This window comes from Delphinapterus leucas, chromosome 13 (assembly GCF_059928025.1).
Source record: "Delphinapterus leucas isolate spDelLeu-1000000601 "Yukka" chromosome 13, BTC_Dleu_Yukka2, whole genome shotgun sequence".
Classification (NCBI taxonomy): Eukaryota; Metazoa; Chordata; class Mammalia; order Artiodactyla; family Monodontidae; genus Delphinapterus; species Delphinapterus leucas.
In genome coordinates, this window is record NC_143141.1 from 52,860,788 (window position 1) to 52,882,687 (window position 21,900).

Genomic DNA, 21,900 nt, shown 5'->3' on the forward strand with positions numbered 1-21,900 from the left:
GCATGTTAAGTGTTTTTTATCTCAAATGAGCAACAATTTTTGTCATGTTCTTTTCCATTTAATAATGCAAAAAGAAGTTATATTTTAATTTTATGGCTTGATAAATATCTTAGGGCTTTATAAAATATTGAAATTATTGTTTGGATGCCAATTTCTGTTCAATTTCTTTGTTTCTTATATAGGCAATGAACAGCAGCAAGTTATACTTTTTAGCTTCTGGGTATATTGATAGATATGCTGGCATTCTGTCAGGTGATCTGCTTTTTATTTTAAGCTATAATAGATCATTTTGGGCCATTTAGCTCCGTTGGTTAAATTCTAATGTTGAGAATGTCAAGTTCAATCCCTGATTTGTAGATTCCTGACTGAGGTGAGCCACATAAAGGTGCATCCCGGAGACATAGGCAAACCGAATGAAAGAGGAATTGGTGCACCTTTATTCTCTCTGCTGAAAATAACTTCAAGCACATGACCCGCTGGGATATTAGCTCCTTTTTCTTTTTTAGAGAATATCTCCCTGTTAATTATTTTAGTACAAGGCACAAGACAGTCCTTGTGCAGCAGAGAAGTGTCTGTTCTACATTCAGTCTCAAGGGGGTTTCCATACTCAGAGATCAGGTGATCGTATCAATGTAGAAATACCATGTATGGGATTTTAACTTTTAAGAGAATCATTCCTGAGTTCAAATGAAGCAAACTACCAACTCACAGATCTCTTACCAGCTTGTATTTCATTAGCCCTTTATGGCTTTCCAAAACTTTTTTCTACACGTGGGGGCAACCTTGCTTTGTTTCAGAATTATCTGAAGAGCTTTAAAAGGATCAATTCCTGACCAGACACCACAGAAAGTGTGGGAGGAGCTCATCATTATTATTATTTTTTCTTAAAATCTCTCAGAAGAACTCTAATGCAGCTTTTCCATGGATTGGCATTTAAAAACCACTGCTATGTTATGTCATTTTATTCTCCCAGGAAGGAAATCAACCAGGGAGCCATTAGCATAAGCCTTTATTCAACATCGCCAAACAGGAGAAGTCTCTAAAGAAACTGTGAACTTAGGGAAGGAAGGCAGAATATTTATAGGGCTTTGGCAGGAGTGTTAGTTGAAGTTCAGCTAGTTTTGGTTAAAGGCAGTTCTTGGAAGAAGAATGAATTGTTTCTGTAGATTAGCATCCGCTCTTTGGACAATCTAGGTTTTATCAAAAGGGGTAGAAATTAACAGGGTCTAAGGTCATGTGCAAGAGGTTGGGAAGAAATAAGGACATGTGAGAATCGCAGTAGAACATTCTTCAGTCCCTTAAGTTTGTCTCAAATCTCACACAGCCCTATGAAGTAGATAGGGTATATACATTCTCACTTTATAGATGAGGCAGCTGAGGTTCAAAGAGGTTAAGCGACGTATGTTTCTTTGAAATGCCATTGTTACCAGAACTGAGAGAGCACCTATTAATTTTGTTTATTAACTTTTAAAAATTTGTTTGCTTTTTGACTCATGGTTCATTTATTTATATTTATTAATATCCTAATATATGTATGACTCTATGATGAGTACTTTTCCGGATATAACATGATTTTATGAGGATAATACATACACATATCAAAATCACATGATGACCGATCATGTAGGGTAGCATGTAATGTACTAAACGGTTGAGTAAACAATTCATGTTCTTGGGGTTCAGAAGAGCTTAAAGGTTTCAGGAATAGCTTAAAGCAATAGATAATATCTGAACTAGGCTGTAAAGAAAGGATAATACAGAAGATAAAAGTATCTGGGACAGCATTCCACACAGGGAAGTATGGCTTAGATAGGGCTAGACAGACTTATGTTCAGGGAACAGAGAAGGTTTGTTTTGTTTCATGTAACCATAGGACGGTTGACATGGCTAGAATGGCCTTTGGGGGCCAATAGATCAGTGCTCCGAATGAAGGAATTCATATTACATGGGTTTTCAGGCAGTTGGAAGTTGCTGCATTTAAGCTGGAAAGTAAGCTAAGAGAATAGTTTTTGAGCAGAATGAATCCTGTGCCATGTACTAACTACTTCAGGATGTAAAGTAGTAAAGTCCTGTACTACAGTGAATGAAGAAGGTATAGAAACAAAAGACTGGTGCAACACATTTTTTTAAAGTTTTGTTTAGAAATAATTTCAAATTTACAAAAAATTTCAAAAGTAAAAAAGTACAAAGAACACTGATATACTTTTACTATGGTGAGCGTGTTGTCCTATTTGCTTTGACATTTTCACTCTCTCATTGTTTTCTTAACCAACTGAGGATAAGTTATATACTTAATAGCCCGTCATTCTAAATACTTCAGTGTGCATTTTCTAAAAATAGGGATATCCCTTTACAGAACAGAGAGTCACCAACTTCAGTAAATTTGGCATTGATACAATATTTTTTTAACATCTTTATTGGAATATAATTGCTTTACAGTGGTGTGTTAGTTTCTGCTTTATAGTTTTATCTGTTCTCTCATCCATATTCCCCGTTTGTCAGTTGACCCAATGTTGTCTTTTGTAGCATTTTTGCTTCCATCAGAGCATTCAGTCTAGGGCCAGACATTGCATTTTGTTTTCACGTCTCTTTAGCCCCCTTTAATGGAAAACATTACCTTAGACTTCCTTTGTCTTTGATGACATTGATAAATTAAAAAGATATATAGTCCTCCGACCTTTTATCAATGTAAAGTCACTTTTTGGGCTTATCTGATGTTTCGCCATGATTATATTCACGTTTTGCATTCTTGGATGAAATACATTGTTGATTGTGTGGTCTTCTTACAGTATCCCATCTGGAGGGAAATGATGTCCATGTCCTTGACTCATGATTTTAATGCTTGGTCAGCATGTTGCCCAGTTTCTCCACTGAACAGTATGTTTTTCTCCCTTACAACTAATAAACTGTGGAGAGACATGTTAAGACAATGAAAATATCTGTACTTCATCAAAAACTTGCCCTAGATGTATCATCCACTGAAGATTTTACCTGATCCAGTCTTTAACACAGTAGTTACAAGTGATTATTTTCAAACTCCATCTCTCTTCCCACATTTAGAGTCAGCACTTAGTATTCTACTATATACAAGAGCTATCCCTTCATTCTTTCTTTTTCTTTCTTTCCCTTTCTTCTTTTCTTTTTCTCTTCCTCCTTCTCTCACCATCTTCCTCTTTCCTTCCTTCCTTCCTTCCTTCCTTATTGGTATAGACCCACAAGTTTCTGTATTTTCAAGTAGTTTATAATTACTTCACTTAATTATTTTGGTGCTTAAAATGTCCCTGTTTGGGCCACTATGAATCCCATGAAGTTGGCCTCTAGGATCTTGTGACATGCCTCCACTCCAACATTTTTTTTTAGCACTTCTTCACTTTCTGGATGTACATACATACATATCAATTACACGTTCACATAAAATGCATATACACGTATTTTAGAAAACATGAGTTCACACTAGCACCTCCATATCTACAGCATTGTTTCTTGACTCCCCCGTTCCATGTTTTCATATCCCTTCTTCCAAGGTGGAATCTTGGCTCCCAGTGATGTCATTTTCTCATTTGCCCGATCCAGTTATACATCTACAATAGTTTCAGAATTGCTTTAAATTGCCCACACTACCACGACTACTACGGACTGAAAACAATTCACGAATAGTTTGTGATTCTTCTCAGTCCTTACTGCCTAAGATTTAATGTGTATGGTCAAGTGCTAAGTTGATAAATAACTCTGATTAGTTCCTTTCTTCGTTTTTTCCTTTCCTTTTCCTTCCTTCCTTTCCCTTTACTGTAGTTATAGTAGTCATTTGAAATACAATTAGTTTTATTTCAGCTTCGTTTTTTCCCTCCCATTCTCATGTATTTAATTACAGTCGTGTGTAGAACGTTAGCATGCTTTTAAAATCAGTGCAACACATTGTGAATTAGCAAGTGATGAATAGAGTATGAAAATGATCATTGTAACAGAAATGTTCCCTAAGTGAATTGCCATCTAATTTTCATTAAAATTTAAGATGTATCTTTTCAATCGCATAGATTCCTACCAGACTTCTAAATGAATAGTTATATCCTATATTAGTCAGTTGCTTTCTTCAACCTCCAGTGAATACATCATTCCTTTGTTACTTAAATGGTTGTGCATTTATCTCTCACCAGCAATCATGTTAGGAAGCAGAGTTAACAGATACTTATATGGATGTAGTTGGCTTATCGATATAGGAACAAATAAGTGGTGGATTCAAAGGAGAACTCAGAGAGAATTGATTCTGTTGTGGGATCGTTCCTAAGTTAATGTCACATGTTTCCACTCTTCTGCTCCTGAGCATGCACTGTTTCTTCACGGTGAAGTCACCCATGTCTCCTTGGCTAGTTAATACTGGGGAACTCTGGCACCTAAGACTTCATTAGGAATCCATAGGCCATTGGTAAGGTTTCGCTTATGATCTGAAAGAAAAGGAATTCCCTTTCAAAATTGCCAAATTTGGATGACAAACACATTTGTTTAACAGATTTTTTTTTCCAGGAGGTATTATTAAAATTAGGAGTCTCAGCCCACCAACTCAGGGGTGCAAGAGATGGCACATTTATTAACTGACCTTACATCAATTTAAATCATACCTTAGGCCTTTCTTCTGGGGTTACAGGATATTTAATCAGTCATGTGCCATCACCCCCACTCCCACCCACACCCTGGATCATGCAGAAACTCCTGTTGGCTTCTGTCTTCACTGGTTCTCACCAAAAAAGACAGTTCTCCAAGTTTGTCCTTTAAGCGATAAGAAGCCTGTTGCTCCTGTCCTAGGGGAGGCAAAGGGTCTTTGCTGACTCCTGTCGCTGAAGAGCTGTGGTTCAGTCCACCGAGGTTTACCTCATCAGTTCTCTCTGAAACCCTGAACCTGACCAGAGAGCAGGATGCTGGCACTCAGTACTGCTAAATCCCACCGATGTTCATCTCTGTCTCCTAGTCAGTGGTAACTGCCTCATCTAGTTCAGCCCTCGAATGCATTCTGCTCATTACTTTTTCCTTTCTTGAACACCTTGCAAACTAGGCCTTCAGAAAAGATTAGAAAAGGTGTTGTTTTTCAGAAAGTTGCCTTCCACTTTCTGCCAAGTAAAAGCTTTTGAGGCAAAGTGCTACAAGGGACTTGGCTAGCTTCTTAGAACTGAAGGGAGAACAAAATATAAACCAGCATTTCAGTAAATTAGCCTGCCATTTACTCGTTCTCAAAACTGCCAAGGCCTTAGAGCAGAAATTATATTCTATCCCCTCTCCGTTGTGTAGGAGTTGAAAGTTTTTTCAGTTGTGGAAACCAACTTGCTGTTTCTCAGAGTTCAAAGATGAATGGACATATAAACTGAGTAAACATTGATGATTCACACAAATTATGCATATTCTCCCCCCCACTCCTCCACCACACCTCTTCTGTTCCCCCAGCTCCCAGCATCTTGCTTCTCAGAACTAAAGACAGTGTTTTGTTTTTCACAGTAATTGTCATCAGGGTGATTCATATTTGGGAAATTATGTTTTGCCAAAGATCTCATGAAAGCCAAGAATTCATAAGAATAAAAAGTCAGCCTTGAGTTACATAGCATAAAAAAGGTTTCCAAAGATGCAGTGGAACCTTGCCATTGAGGCTTCCCGTTGGAATGAGACTTTTTCAAACACGCTAGTGGCCACATGAAGCCAGCCATGAATCAGGAAAGCAATAGACATTTCTTATTAAATTTTACAGCAAGTTCAGAAATCACTGAACAAGAAAAAATTGTAAAGGAAAGCGCTGGAAACTCTTCATGCAAAGTCCTACATTTGACTACATCTTTAAATCAGAGTTATATATACTGTTAAGTCAAGTATTTGTTGAATACAGGACAGTACATACTCAGGTCATTCCTGGGAATGTCTGAACCTCACCGAGGCTCATGAGGGTAAGCAGTTGCCAGCAAAGAAGCCCAAGAAGAGAGAGATTCCCCAGAACTCAGATGAGAAAATGTTCTACACACTGTATGGGATCCCTAAGTAGGGAGTCTTTGGGTTTCAACATATCACCTAGTCTGTCTAAAATATCTGGAGTTGTGTGTTCTGTATGTGTGTGTGTATGTTAGTGTGTGTGGCCTTTGTTGAACACTATTCACTGCATATCCAATTACCCAAGCCTGGAAGCTGGGACCAGCATTATTTCCCCCTTCTCCATCATTCTGTACATTATTAATAAATCCTGCAATTATATTGGCGAGACTATCTTATTTTGTCCATTTTTTCTGTTTCTTCTATAAACACCCTACTTCGTATTGTCTGCAATCTGTTATATCCATAACAGAGAGATCAAATACACACACACACACACACACACTCATGTCTTATGTCTGCCTAAAAGCCTTCAGTAGCTCCTAATAGAGTCAGGAGGCACTGTGACATCTGACCCCTGACTCGTCTTCCCATCTCATCTGAGCACTAACCTCACTTACTCATGACTCTCCAGCCACACTCTCTGGGTTTTTCTCACCTGAGAGCCTCTGTTCATCTGTCTCTCCTTCCTGGAATCCACCTCCCCCTTCCTTTTCTCCAGTTCTTAGCATGGCTTTCTCCTTTTAGTTCTTCAAATTTAAATTAAATATCCACTCAGGTACTTGCCCGCATTCCATATTTACCAACCCAGCATGCTGTTCATCAAATTCATGGCATTTTCTGAGTTTTATCATCATATAGTTAATTATTTTCTTATCTGGTTTTGTCTGCCTTACCCCAGTAGGCCATGAATTTTGTGAAAACAGGAGCTAAGTCTGCTTCTGTCAACATTATTTCTTAATTGCCTAATACAGCACCTGCCTTATAGGTATACTACACACTCGGTAACTTTCAATAGCTTTCAGTGAATTAACAAGTGGATCTAAGGCTGGGGAGGGGTGGTCATTTTCTTCTGCAGCAGAAATTTAACCCAACTCAGAGCAAGGCTCAGCATAAAACCTTGCTATCTGTTTTGGTAGAAAGATTTGATTTAGAAATTGAGATTTCTGTGCAAACACACCACCCAGGTGGTTGTTTCTTATTGGAGATTATCATCAATCTGGATGCCCCAGACACTGAGCAGAGGCATTCTGTTAATCTCAAATTCTCCTTTTCCAGTAAATCTCTAGGAAAGATGCTGCATTTTTTTAACGAGTGGAGCCTTAAAAATATTTCTCCTTCATTGTCCTTTATTTTTTCTTAGTCGATATATGTGTTCAATAGTAGAGGTGGCTACATTGCCAACTGAGGATTAAACATGGGAATAAATTATGAGGAAAAAAGGATTTTTGAAAGGCAGCAGTAAATGTTTTATTAGGCAGTGGATGATGGCTTTTAGGTGCTCATTCTCCTTCATGAGCAAACATATGTGCCATTACTGTCAATGCAATTTATATATGCTTATTAAGGAAGGAATAGGCTCTTGAACATGGGCCATAATGATTTTTCTTGTAATTGGGCCATGGTTGCTCCAAAGCTTTTTTACTACTTTTTTATTATGTATGCTCTGCATACATATTCTATTCCTTTGAGAAAAGAAAACAGACAATACGTGTTATTTTTATCACTGAACTTCTTTCTCAGTTCTGCTGAACAAAATGTGCTTCCCTATTTCAGAGCTGCCAAGAACTGGACAATTTGGTGTCATATTTAATTTCAAGTATTAGAAATTTTTTTTCTGGATATTCTCTTACTGTCAGTTGGTTCATTAATGTAGCTTTTAAGAAGAAAACATGACCGTTTCAGGAGCAGGGTGGGTTCACCAAGTTAAGACTCAGATTTTAATATAATGAAAAAGATAAAATAACACAAGGAGATAGAAAAGCCCAAGTAATTCTTTTCAGCTTTGCATAGTCTTCATTTTATTTAGCTTGTTAATTCAGTGTTACTGGTGTCTCTAGTGATTTATATTTGAAAATTATTAAAGGCTAATTTTATTTGCTACCCAAGAGGTAGTTCCACACAGACTAGTATTGAGGTCACTGAACAAAAGAACTGAAGAAGGGGAGAAAAGTGATGTCATATGAGAAACCAGAATTGCTAAGGATTTAACAGTATTTTTGCTTGGGATAGACAAGAAGGAAGTATAGTGGGGAGGAGGGAGGAGAGACAACTGTTTACAGTGCTATTTTCTGTATTAAAGAAAACACACATTTGCAGAGAAGGAATCAGAACAAACTAATAACTGAAAAGAGAACATGCCAAGGGATGACAGGACTGCTGTTGTCAGGATCAAGGACTAGTAAAGAGGTATGGAGATTAAGGAGCATTAAGTACAGCTCAGGGGAGAGTTTTTTATACCAATGAGTTTGTTAACATCAAAATCAAGTATGTGGGCAATTTTTCTTGTGCAACAAAAAGTATGCCTTTTATGATTTAATTACAGGCATTTCCTTTAAAATGCCACCTAGTGTTTTATTGTTTTTTTCTAAAGAAATGGAAATCTGTCAGACTGGTTGAAGGAGGCCCACAAAGGGGGGTGTTCAGTCTTTATCACACCTGGGAAGAAGGTTCAGTGCATCTTCCCAGGGCTGAGACTGGGATTGGCTCTAATTCATATTTTCATTAATATCAGGGATGATGGGATAGGGTAAGCTCAATAAAATTTCCAATTACGCCAAACTGAGTAGTGAAGCTAACACCTGGAAGAACTTGACTGCAATTTAAATGACCTTTTTGAGTTTCTGAAGAAAGTGAATGAGTTTAATTAGACAAGAACAAGATGCAAGGAGCGAATCACTAGCAATAAGAGTACTTTACCGCTGTGCTTTAGAAAGCAAGTTCACATCTTTTTTAATTTTGACTTCAACCTTGCAGGTAGGTACAATGATCACTCTGGAGGTAGGGACGGGACTAAGTAGGCTTTTAATGGGATTGGCAGAGAAATATGGCAGGATGAACAGGGATGGGGTTGAGTTGAAGAGTGAATCACTAAATAAATTGGCAACCAAGCTTCACACTAGGGTGTTTAATAGAAGATTATACTTTGTGGTAATGTGGAATAATTTTACTGGTATTCTTAAAATTGGACATGCCTTGAACTGGTATGTCGTGCTCAATTTAGGTATCCGAATCCTAAGTGCAAGGAAAATGGCAGAGGGCCAGAAGAGATCAACAGGAATTCTTCGTGATTGGGAGACTAGGTCTAGGAAAGATGGAATTATTCAGTATAGAAAAGGGAAGGTGAAAAGTACATATTTAACCTCAAACACATTTTCATGGCTCGTAATTGGAAGGATAGTCAGCAGCTCTTCATTATTTCTGTTGATATAGGAAAATATACAGTTACTTTTTGTTTTTCTTGAAGAACATTCTTTTTTTTTTTTTTAAAGGGCATATGTGTTTGGTTTTTTTTGTGTTTTTTTTTTAAAGAAGATGTTGGGGATAGGAGTTTATTAATTTATTTATTTATTTATTTTTGCTGTGTTGGGTCTTCGTTTCTGTGTGGGGGCTTTCTCTAGTTGTGGCAAGCGGGGGCCTCTCACTATCGCGGCCTCTCTTGTTGTGGAGCCCAGGCTCCAGACGCACAGGGTCAGTAGTTGTGGCTCACGGGCCCAGTTGCTCCGCGGCATGTGGGATCCTCCCAGACCAGGGCTCAAACCCGTGTCCCCTGCATTGGCAGGCAGATTCTCAACCACTGCGCCACCAGAGAAGCCCAAAGAACATTCTTTATAAAGACAGACATCACATCACCATGGAGCTGGGATGTATCACTTTCTACTGGGATGATTTAGGATAGCCATTGCCCCTCGTCCTCCTCCATTCCATCCCTCCCTCCCTCCCTCCCTCCCTTCCTTCCTTTTCCTTTCTCTCTCTTCTTCCTCTTACCCTTTCTCTCTTCCTTTCTTCATTTTTTCCTTCCTTTATTCTTTCTTCTAGTTTTAAAAAATTCTGCAACTTTAGTTAATGAGGATCATTTTTGTTAAGACTAAAATTTGGACAGAGATTAAAACTTGACCTAAGAAAGTTTTATTAAGTAATTCAGCCTCACCATGTAAGGTCATTTCTCATTTTTACTATACATACATAACTGAATATCAAGGAGGTCTGTAGATCCTTGCATTTTAAAATGTGATTTTGCTATGGAAGTCTAAAGTTGAAAGTGCCCTTCAGATGCAGAAAATAATAATACACCATCTTCTCTTTTAGGTCAAATGGCGGGGGATCATACAAGGCTGGAGTTTCATAACATAGAGACTGGCATCATCACGGAACGCCGGTATCTGTCTTCTGTTCCCTCCAACTTCATTGGACACCTGCAGAGCCTGACATTTAATGGAATGGCATACATTGACTTGTGTAAAAATGGCGACATAGATTATTGTGAGCTCAATGCCAGGTTTGGCTTCAGGAACATCATAGCAGACCCTGTCACCTTCAAGACCAAATCGAGCTATGTTGCCTTAGCTACATTGCAAGCCTACACTTCTATGCATCTTTTTTTCCAGTTCAAGACAACATCCCTAGATGGACTAATTCTGTATAACAGTGGGGATGGAAACGACTTTATTGTGGTTGAATTAGTTAAAGGGTAAGTACAGGTCCGTTCAATTACAAACAAGAGCTTTATGAAAATGAACCTCAAGTTCCACAATTATACATTAAACAGAAGGTGGTGGGCAGGGAGGGTGGTTTGCAAATAATGCATTTGTTTAAACCGCTTTTTAGGTATCTTATAAAGTTAATAGGGATTCAGTACAGTTTTTTATATCTACATTTCCATACATAAGGTGCAAATAGCGTCGAGTTCTAATTTATTGTAGGCATTCCATAAGTCTTACTCTTCAAATGTGGATATCTTTACTACGCACATGGTAATTCCACAAAAGAATTTCTACATTTGTTGGCTAAGTTAAATAGCTAAGTTAAATAGCTAATTCATGCAAGCAGATTACTTCAACTCCACAAAATCCCATTTAATCGAGGCTTAATTCTATGTCAGAGTTTCTTGAAGAATTTAGAAAGATTTTTATGACATTTCCTTGAAACTGTGATGAACATTTGGTATCTTTTAATTGATTTAGGTATTTATTCATTCAGTTGGTGAATATCATTGCACATTTACAGTTGGCTAGATAATATGCCACACACTAGTTTACATATATATATATATATATATATATATATATATATATTCCTTGCCACTCCTGTGCACACTTCAGATTCCACCAACCCCAAGGCACACAGATGCACACAACCCGAGGGGATACAGGTGAACACATAAATTTAGCAGAAAAGCACCAAGAAGTTTCCTAATACGATCTTGGGCAAAGGTTCAAGAGATTATTTAGCAAAATTAGGAAAACCTATGAGTCCGGGAGTGGCTACCTGAGCTGGTCTTGAAGGATGAGTGCACATTTCCCATAGAGAAATAGGCATTCAAGATGGCAGGAAACAAGTGCAGGAAGCTGAGAATCGCCAGTTCTGTGTGGTTGGCAGAGGATGGAGAGAGTGGTGGAAATAGGGAATGAGTAGTCACAGATATTTATCTTCCACAGCTATGAAGTGGAGTGTGGACCACAATTTTAAAAATATTTTCACTATTTCCTGTATTGAAGACAATGAATAATCCTCCTTGCTGAAACAGAGCAGTGTTTCTTACCCTCTTGTTAGTTGAGCTTCTACACAACTCACTCTCATGACTTCTAGCAAGGATGCAACCACCTGCAAAAGAGATCTCTGTTTGTAATAAGCAGTTTGACTCCATCAGAAATTCAAAAAGTGATGGCGGTTTTCCACCTTCCCTTTTTTCCCAGGTACTTACATTACGTGTTTGATTTGGGAAATGGTGCTAACCTCATCAAAGGGAGCTCAAATAAACCTCTCAATGACAATCAGTGGCACAACGTGATGATATCAAGGGACACCAGCAACCTCCACACTGTAAAGATTGACACGAAAATCACAACGCAAATCACAGCGGGAGCCAGGAACTTGGACCTTAAGAGTAAGTGCACGGAGTCAGAGCAGCAGGCAGGAACCCACATGGTTTGTGCTCCTGTGGCACAAACTTTGCTTTGGCGGTGGGGGGAGGGGGGCGCGGGGTGTGGGTACCTTTTGCAAAGACTGACCAGAATTTCATCTCCAACATGTAATTAATAATACAACACACAAGCCTCTGCTCCCCCTTTAATGTGGCAGAAACACGTATTTTTAATAGCAGCTCAAAAATGCAATACCTAAGAATGCATGCATGATTAAAATTTAAGGAGTGAGAAGAATATATCTTAGTCTTGATATTATAAAGAAAAGTAGGCGTTTGCAAGTTTCTTTAGTCCCAACAGCTTTTAGTTGATTTGGAGTCAAGGTAACCATATACCTACTGAGTTTCTTCTAGAGCTTATTAGTTTTCTCTTCTTGGTGAGGTTTCCTAGATACTTACAGAGCCTCTCACCAACAGGGGTCTGAGGCTGGCTTATACCCTGTGTCTCCAATGGTGAATCCCTCCCAACACCCACAAACACCAATGGGAATGTTCTTTCACCAGCTTCTAAGGAAGTCTTAACAGACTTTTTCCTTCCTTTTTTTTTTAACATCTTTATTGGAGTATAATTGCTTTACATTTCCTTCCTTATTGATACTTGATTTCTCAAGTGAGCAAGACAAAATACTTAGAAAATCTGTCAATAATGGAAAATAACAGAAGTTTCTATTTGAATGGGTCTTTGTGATTCGCTAAGAGCATGTCCATATATCCATCTCACTTAACACAACAACAAGCATTGGACAAGATGTTATTAGCACTTCTTTGTGAATGTAGGAAATCTGAGCTTTGAATGGCTTGCCCAGGGTTAAAACAACTACTTCAGCAGAGCAAATCATAACCCCAGTTCTGACACATGGCCCCTCCATTGCTCCTTCTGCACTGACTGGGTGCATTCCAAAGCCCTGCAGGGATCATCATGGTCATCATTTTTGCTTGGCAAGAGCTATTCATTTGTACTGATGGGATCTTGCCCTTTGATTTAAATGATAAGTACGTAGGGGAGTTAGGGAACTGGAAAGAGAAAACCCAACAGAATTCTTTCTAGAGAAAAAAAGCTGTGAGTAAGGTGAAAGAAGACAGAAAAGGGTTTCATTTTCTGTAATTGCAGAATATATTTACAATCCCAGTACTATATTTGTCTAACACATAAAATGTGTGGTGATGGCTGTCTCCCTTCTCAGAGTGGCCTCTTGTTAACTTCAAAGAGATCCTGTTTGTACCTACAAATCTAATAGCTTAGTTCACAAAGTAAAATGAAATTCAAAGGAAATGCTGTTTTACAGTCTACACCTCTTTCTTCTCTCTGACTGAAGTGAATGGAGGGCATTTTCTGTCCCTATTTCGTGGGTGCCCCTGTTTTGCACAGCGGACTCAGGTGGTAATTGTCAAGGAAAGGGAGAGATTGTGACAGTCGTGTGCTGGCCATGCCAACCACCAAAGCTAAAGCAAAATGTCCTGTTTGTGTAGGGAGAGACCTCAGTAAGCATAAATGAGCTTCCCTAGAAACCCTGAACACTAGGTGGACCACTAAAATGTCTAGAAAAGAAGCAGTTCCTGCTTGATTGAAGTATGTGACATGCACAGACCTACTCATTGAGGGAACAGAGAAGCAGTGCCAGGCAGTGGGTATCTCATTGGGCAATTAGGGCGCTGTCTCCTGAGAAGTAAATATTTGCCTATTGTTCCTTAAAAAATTGAAGTGAGGGTAATTGGAGGACATGGTATGGGATTCTTTATGGTGGTGGAGGGGACCTTTACAAACCTAAGAAACCCTCAGAGCTGATTTTTGTTAAAACGTTGAGTGTTTCAGGATTTTGAATATAAGAAAGGCTTTATCCATGATAAAAAGCTAAAACTATGAATTGAAAATAGCGTTTTATATAATATTAAGATGCTAAGTATTGAATTCTGACTGAGTGCATTTGTGTTTAAAAAAATAGCACAATTTAAATTTGAGGTACATTTCCAGATGTATAAAGAGATTCTATACTAATGACTATCCCCCTCTACCTTGTGAAGTTCCTTCCTGTTTACAGACTTAACCAGACCATGCCATAAAGTGAGAGCAAGTTCCTAAAATCAAAACTCGGGACTTCCCTGGTGGTCCAGTGGTTAAGACTTCACCTTCCAATGCAGGGGGTGCGTATTTGACCCCTGGTTGGGGAGCTAAGATCCCACATGCCTCACGGCCAAAAAAACCAAAAAACATAAAACAGAAGCAACATTGTAACAAATTCAGTAAGGACTTTAAAAATGGTCCACATCAAAAACAATTTTTTTTAAACTTAAACATTAAAAGTCAAAGCTGTGAACTCATCAATTGGATGTGTGATCCAATGACAACAATAACCCCAAGAAGCCCCCTTGCCATGTGTGTCCCCAACTCGAGGGAGCCTGAGAAGAGAGCATGGTCCTGGGGTGGACATCTCTCAGCTTCCACAAGCACCACCTTTTGGTGTGTGGGTCCAGGGGCCTTGGTCAGATAAGGAGTGTTTACTGAGCGCTGACGCTGTGCTCAGAGTGGAGAGCACAGGTGCGAAGAGGGCGGCAGGCTTCCTGTAACAAGAAGCTTTCTGTCCCAAGGAGAAAACCGACACCGAGGGAACATTGACAGGACAGAGAACAGGATTCCCTGGAGACACATCAGGACATTGAAAAGAATGTGGCGTCACCAGGTAGAATATTAGAGGAAGGATTGTTTCAGAGATACCTGAAGGATGAGTAAGCGCGATGAGGCATTGTTTCTCCTTCCCACCTGGATGCCGGCCCCTGGAATTAGGGGAGCTTAATGAGACAGGAGACCACAGACAGGAACTCTTCACTCTGAATTTAACAGCAGTCTCCTTTGTATGCTAGTCATGTAGGATTCAGCCACTCTCAATGCAGAAACAATGAGAGGTGACCGAATTTGGACAATGGTTTTATTTTATGTATTTTTTGGCCCTTATTGAATTAAAATTACCAGATTTATTCTACACTCTGTGTAAGGTCACTGCCATAATCTTTAGTTCTTCTCAGAGTGAGGTCAATCTATTTAACTACATCAGAGTCCTATGATGGGGTTCTTGAGGTGCAAATTTCCGCAACCGCCTCAGACAGACTGAGGCAGGGATCATTTGAGAATGACTACAGGGAAGGCCAGGTCGTCTGCATTTTTAAAGGGCACTCACTAATCTAGATGCTGAGTTTCAGAGCCCTGAATGAATGCAATGTCTATGTCGAGGCCAAATTTAACTCACTTTCGAATTTCAGTACAAAATTTGGTTTTGCTTTTATGTTAGAACTTTACTTTTGTTTTGTTTTGTTTTACTAGTCCTGGGCCAAAGTGACATTGGTTGCTTCAGGATCCTTGCTTGTATTTCTCATGTTACCATACCGGAAAAAGACGCTAGAGGGCAGCATAAGGCCGCAAAACCTGGCGTATGGGAGGCGGGAGCGGGGGGGAAAAAGCCTCAACAGGCTCCACTGGCGCTGGGAAGTGGACCCTGTTTTCGCCCAACTAAAATTCCACAGTTAGCCTTTAGGATAACGCATGCCTTTGTTTGTGGCTCTGTTTCATTATATAGACAGGAGTTTAGTGTGAAAGTGTGCAAGCTAGGGGCCGCTTATCCCATTCCCCAGCTTGACTCGGAAGAAGGTAGTCAGAAATAGGTAAGAACCTAATCTCTCTGAAACGAGGAATTCCACGCGGGTGACCTTGTTCAAATTGCCTTTCGTGACACTGCCGCGTTCTCAGGGGGTTGTGTGTCTCTTCCCGCTGATACAGTTTTGCTTTCATCTTTATTTCCCAGCTGTTTGCGCTGCATCCCCTCTGGCTTTTATGTACAAGCTGCAGCACGCAGTGGAAAGAGCAGCAGAAATTTGCTCTCTGCAATGATTGCCTAGCACAGTTGTACTTACTTTCATTGTGGGACTTCTGAGTCCTGGCCCCTTTAGAGAGAGAAAGGGTTGGTGTAACTCTTCCTGCTGTTCTTTCTCTTGTTCCTGTATTTGACAAAAGTGTATGTTTGTATGTGTATGTATATGGGAAGGAGCTCATATGCATTGATTCCCTACTAAACACTAAATAGATTTAAATGAGCTTATTTTACTTAATCCTTGAAACTACCCAGGGACTTGAATTGAGGTCAGTCTTGCTAATTCGTTAATCTAGCTCAAGAGCAAAGATGGGGGGAAGGATTGTCTTTGGCCCCCATCTTCCATGGGTCCCCTTCCTTAAGACATTATTAAGTTTATCCTTCAGCAAATTGAGGAAAATTTACTTTGCGAGGGAAAAGTGAAAGATTCCTAGGCGCAGAGAATACAGTGCCCTCAGGTGGCCACTTAGCAAAATTACTTAAAAGTGAATAATTCCTTCATAGGCCACATCTAGGTCAGCCCAGGCAGAGCTTTGACCTTTGTTTTCTCTCTCATACCCCAATTCCTTGGCCCTACGGGTTTTGAGTGAGCTCTCCCTCTGTCCTACCATCTTGTCTCTTCCCTTCTTACCACCATGACTAGTGTGTGCTTGTTAACCTTCCTTGTATCCCTCCTTAAATCTTACCTTGAAAGCAAACACCTGCTGTTGTTTATCCTGCTTCCAAGCCACTAAGAGCTCCCCTAAGCAGAGACAACTGGACTAGGGCTGTCATTTCAAATAGACTCAATCTCTAAGCAGAGATTTGAGGATGAATAGCATTCTTGCTCTTTTCATCTTGATCTCACATCAGCCTCTGTCACTCAGCTACCTACCCTCTCCAGTCCTGAATAGACCACACATCCCACGTTTTTCTACCCTTCAGTGTTTTAGACAAATCATTGCTGCAATAAATCAGCGATCCAGATTCTATTCCAAAACCCTGGTCATGTTTAAATATACCCAAGCTTTATGTACTCAGCCATGTAACATCTGGTAGCCTGCTTGCCTTGCCCAGATAATTTACTCAAATACGAAACTTTCAGAGAAGAGTCTGACTTTGAGCTTAGCCCTAAAGCAGGAGATGGCATTGAACATGTTGTCTGTCCTGTTGGTTAGGCTATCTTTGTTAGATTTTTTTTTCTTTCTTTTTTTTTTTTTCGGTGTGTAAGGGAAAGAGATTTACTCACATTACTTCAGTTAATGGGAGATTATTTTAAGGATCCATTAGGAAGTAAGAGAGACAAGACATCCTTTCAGCTGCTGAACAATGAGACCACACAGAGAGTAAAAACTTTGTTCTAATAGTCATACTGGGATCTCAAGAGCAGCCCTTCTACATGTTCCCTTGGATACAAATGCCCACTGCTCCCTAATTCAGGGCTGCACCACCGACCTCTCTCTGCTCTGTCTACTCCCACTTAGATCATTCTTTCTCTCCTCTCAGAGACCGCTTCCTGGTCTCTCCTACTCTTGGCTTCTGCCTCATGGCTTCTACCTATTGCTTTTGCTCCTGTGTGCGTTTCCACTTCTGTCCACTCTCCTCTTCCTCTCACTTTCAGATTCCCCCAAAAACATGCTCTAACATGGTGAGTGGACTTGTCTAGAACACAACTGCATGGGCTTTTGCCCTGCTACTTGTGGTCAGGCTCACTTCCTCGGACCGAGTAGCTGTAAACCCAGAGGTAGATTTGCACGGCATGAAACAGGAACTTAAAAGATGGTCTCTGGGATGGAGGCTGTGGGCTTGGAAGGCTCTCGTAGCTTCCCAGAAGGAAGCAAGGTGATTTGCTTATTCAGAAGGGCCCTAAGGATCATGGCAGAAGGTGAAGAGAAGGGAATTAAGGGTTTTTTAAGCAGGAGAGTGGAGTTTATGGTGCGCTTGAGAATCATTCCTTTGGCTTCGGTGCAGAGGACGGGCTGAGGAAAGAGACTGCTCTGGAGGCAATTGTCATGGTACAGAACAGAGACAATCGGGCTCTGAGTACATAAAAGTAAGACTTGACATTTTTGTTACTCCGTTTCCCACGTAAGAATTGAAAGACAATTAGAGATACGAAACTATTGTTTTTCTCCTGACGTCTCCATTGAATTCCCAGGCTTTGCAGAAATAAGCCTCAGTCTACTTTGTTTACTATAATGCCTTTGTCACTTTGTTTTAATACTACTCCCTTCTGCCCCCCGCCGTTGGGACATCCTTTCCCTCCCAGGCCCAGCCGCCTCAGACCTGCTGTCTAATGTTTGGCTTGGAAGTTCTTCCTTCTCCTTTCGTATAACCCTTGGACCAGCTTCCACGGCTGCCACAGAGTTCTTCTTTATCCCCTACCAGTGAACTCTGTTTTCTTTCTTTTTTTTTAAATTCCTTCACTCATTGTACTTGTTCTGGAATCTCTTCTACATTGGGTATAGTTTTACTATGCACAGTTTTTTTCAACTCCCACCAATTCTATTATTTAAAATTTCTCTTCCCGCTCTTAGGATCCTGGGAACTTAGAGCTTGGAGGGATCTTGGAGACACTTTGATCTGAGCCTTTCCTTATATACATGAGAGACATGTGCTCAGGAGACTGTGCACAGCCAGCCAGATAGTCAGTGTTCTAGATCTGGCTGGTCTTCTGATGCCCAGTTTAACACTTTTCACAATAGACCAGGGATAGCAAGTTGCATTGCTCAGATTCACCTCAGTTTTCTGCTAGTGACAGCCTGGAACACATGCTGAAAAGAAATGAGGCCTTCTGTGGACTCACTGAAGAAGCCAGTTCGTATGGTCCACCATGAGCTCAAGATGGAACATGGTAGCACATGGGTCACCCGTTAGCTTTCTTTTTTTTTTTTCTGAGGGCCTCTCACTGTCGTGGCCTCTCCCGTTGCGGAGCACAGGCTCCGGACGCGCAGGCTCAGTGGCCATGGTCCACGGGCCCAGCCGCTCCGCGGCATGTGGGATCCTCCCGGACCGGGGCACGAACCCGCGTCCCCTGCATCGGCAGGCGGACTCTCAACCACTGCGCCACCAGGGAAGCCCCCGTTAGCTTTTTATTCTGGTGCAACTTTAAGGACCTCAATCCTTCCCCTTTGCAGTTGCTCTGGGGAAGGTGTTATAGGGACTTAAGTGCTGATGCTTGTTCCTTCTCACCCTCTACCCTGGCTGAGCTCTGACAGCCACAGGGCTTGGCTTGTGTGCTTGGAATATCTGCAAGGATGTCCTCTTCCAGGAGAAATAGCTTCCCTCTCCTCCCACAGGAAAGTGTGGCCTCCTAGAAATCCGAATCCAGCGCTCACATGCCTTTTGGACAAGGTGCCCGTTTCCCATGTCCCAGTGGGACGGTGATGAGATGAGATGAGCTCTTAAAGCTGGTGCCATGTGTGCTGTGGAGAACAGAGTGCCCGCATGTGCTCAGAGCGGGGTCCTTAAGGGCCAGGTGACTGCTCACAAGACCTCAGCCTCATCACCGCTTGTCCCTCTTCAGGGAACGCCAGGAGTGCAGCTGAGCTGTCTTCTTAGAGGCTGAGCTTCTCGGCCAAGAGCTCCCTATGTCAGGGCCATCTGGGAAGGAAAGCTCGGTATCATCTCTCTCACTGAGGAAGGCCTTAAGTCTTCAGTTTTCATGGCTCTCAGACCTCCCTCTTTTTTTCTGAAGGGAGAAAAATACAAAGGTCTTTGGAGTACAAGAAGCATAAACCCATATAGGCTAACTTAAATGAAAAAGGGGGGAGTGGGGCAGAGTAGAGCATTCAAGAAACCCAAGGGCAAGAAAGAGAAAATTTACAGCTGGAGCTCATGAGAGCCGTATCAGGAAAGCTGTCAGCAACAAGCCAGCATCTCGTCCCCTCCTGGTCTCCATGGGGGCTCTGAGCTGCCTTCTCCTGGCTTCCCGGGGAGCCTTCCTTCTCCTCCCTCTCTGCACACTGGCTTTCTCTGCTTTCACCAGTGTTGGCAAACTTGGCCTCCCCAGACCTGGCCTACCACCCCTGACCAATTCAAATACTCAGGAGAGACTGACTTGACTTTAGGAGGCCTAGGGCCAAATTCTTGGGGGAGTAAATTTGATTGGAACACACGTCCTACCTGTGACCAGGGCTGGGGGATAGGAGGCAGGGTCACACTGTAAAAATACGACTGCTCTGGATTTGTTTGAAGAGATATTTGGACGGTCTACTTGGGGTATAAGTGGAGCCATCAAGGGCTCCAAAAGGTGATCTTGAAGCTGCTATGCAAAAATCAAGGGGATGGGTTTGGCTTGCTCTGGAGCAGGGGCTTGGGATTGAGGCTACGGTCATCTAGGTGGCGGGAAACCGGGCATTGCATGGCCCCGATTTGTTCAGATGGCTCAAATCATAAATGCTTGGGTGAACAAAATCATTCTGTGGGTGGAGACAGAGACTGTGTCCATCGGGGGTCAGAGGCGGCACATGGGATTCAAAAGCCAGAAGCAGAAGTCGGAGTCTCACTGGAATTCACAGGGACACAGGAGGAAGGAAACCAGATTTTCATCCTCTGTGGAACTGGAAAGATTCAAACCAGGCCCCTCTAGATCTACAAAGGACAGAGAGGCCCCAGCTGGCATCTGGATAATACTACAATTGATCGTTATAAATCTCAAAAGTAAGTATCACTAGTATATTCAGGCAGTTGTTTCATTGAGTTAGGGTTTCGTAATAATGCAGCTCCAGCCCTCTTACACCGTGACTCAGAGGACAGCTAGCTTCTCCCGCTGACCCTGAACAATTCGTCTAGAGCCATGGGTCAAAATCGGAATAGACTGGAAAATTGGGTAGCCCTAGTACAAAGTCACCCCTACTATTGTAGAGATGCTTCAAAGCCAGTTCTGCTAACTTTACTCATGTAGGAAAGCACATTTTTAATGCCACTGTGCTGCTGCTGGACCATGATTTTCATATACTGGAGGGTACTTCCGATGCTACTTCAGAACCCCATGAGGTCAATCAGGGTTTCTTGTTAATGCCACATTAATGGGGTTTTCTGTGTCTGCTCTTAAAAGGGCCCTTTCTTGGCCTTTGCAATTAATTATTCAGGTTTTTCTTAAGGATTATGCAAGAAGCCATATAGCATTATAATTAAGTTTCAGGCTTGGGGTCAGCCAGACTTGGGTGAAATAGCGTCTCTACCGTTTATTTCTGGGTGTCCTTAGGCAAGGTGCCTCGTATCGTCTTCATCATCCTCTTTTCACGAAGCATTCGCTAGGACACTTACATATATTATCCCCTTGTTTTTCGTGGCTAACTGATGAGGTTGCTGTACTTAGCCCCACGTTACAGATGACGAAGCTAAGGTGAGGCTTAGGAAGGTTAGACATGTCACCTAAACAGTAATGCTAATAAAATCAAACGGTAAGAATAATTACTTTAACCATTTCTGAGGGCTGATCACATCCCATGCACTCTTATAAATATTTTACTCATAAGGTCTCATTTAATTCTCACAACTGTGCACAAGCTCAACCAGTGTATTCTTTAAAGCTCAGGTGTTTATAAGGAGGGTGGACCTGTAAGGCCCACCTGAGTATGACAGGGTTTGGCAATATTTAGGCCACTTTCCCATAACTGCCCTGGCACAGGACAGCCCAGCTGGCATTCCCAGGTTTTTAGAGGTTGGTTATTAGCATTCCTAGCCACGCTGTACTAGGTTCTGTCCCCACCTCCACCCCCCCAACTCCCCGCCCTGCTCCCCCTCAACACAAACACTGTTTGGATCTCCCACCACTGGTTTCACCTTGCAGTTCAGGGACTGTAAAAAGACTTCTTTAAGGTCCTGTACTAATGTACTGTATCTATAACCCAGCAATTCTGTATCCCTCAACCTCAAGAAACAAAGAACAAGTTCTGCAGGAGACCTGAGAGCCTTCCCACCAGGCTTGGGGCTAGAATGTAGTCCTCCTTTATCGGGCAGTAGTGCAAATTTATCCCACCGTAGGACTTACCTCAGAAAATATTCTTGGGCATCTTTCTTTCCAGTTTTGGACCCCTTTGATGATGATGATGTTCTTGATATAACTGA

At 41.3% G+C, this 21,900-nt stretch overlaps 1 protein-coding gene across 1 annotated transcript in view; it reads left to right on the forward strand.

Moving 5' to 3' along the window:
- Positions 1-21,900, forward strand: part of LOC111174770 (neurexin-1) — an 85,449-nt gene that overhangs the window by 42,747 nt on the left and 20,802 nt on the right. Inside the window, exons 7-10 of the mRNA XM_089922492.1 lie at positions 9,068-9,193; positions 10,153-10,534; positions 11,760-11,950; positions 15,303-15,626. Coding sequence (XP_089778618.1) covers positions 9,068-9,193; positions 10,153-10,534; positions 11,760-11,950; positions 15,303-15,626 — 1,023 coding nt within the window. The remainder of the gene's footprint in view (positions 1-9,067; positions 9,194-10,152; positions 10,535-11,759; positions 11,951-15,302; positions 15,627-21,900) is intronic.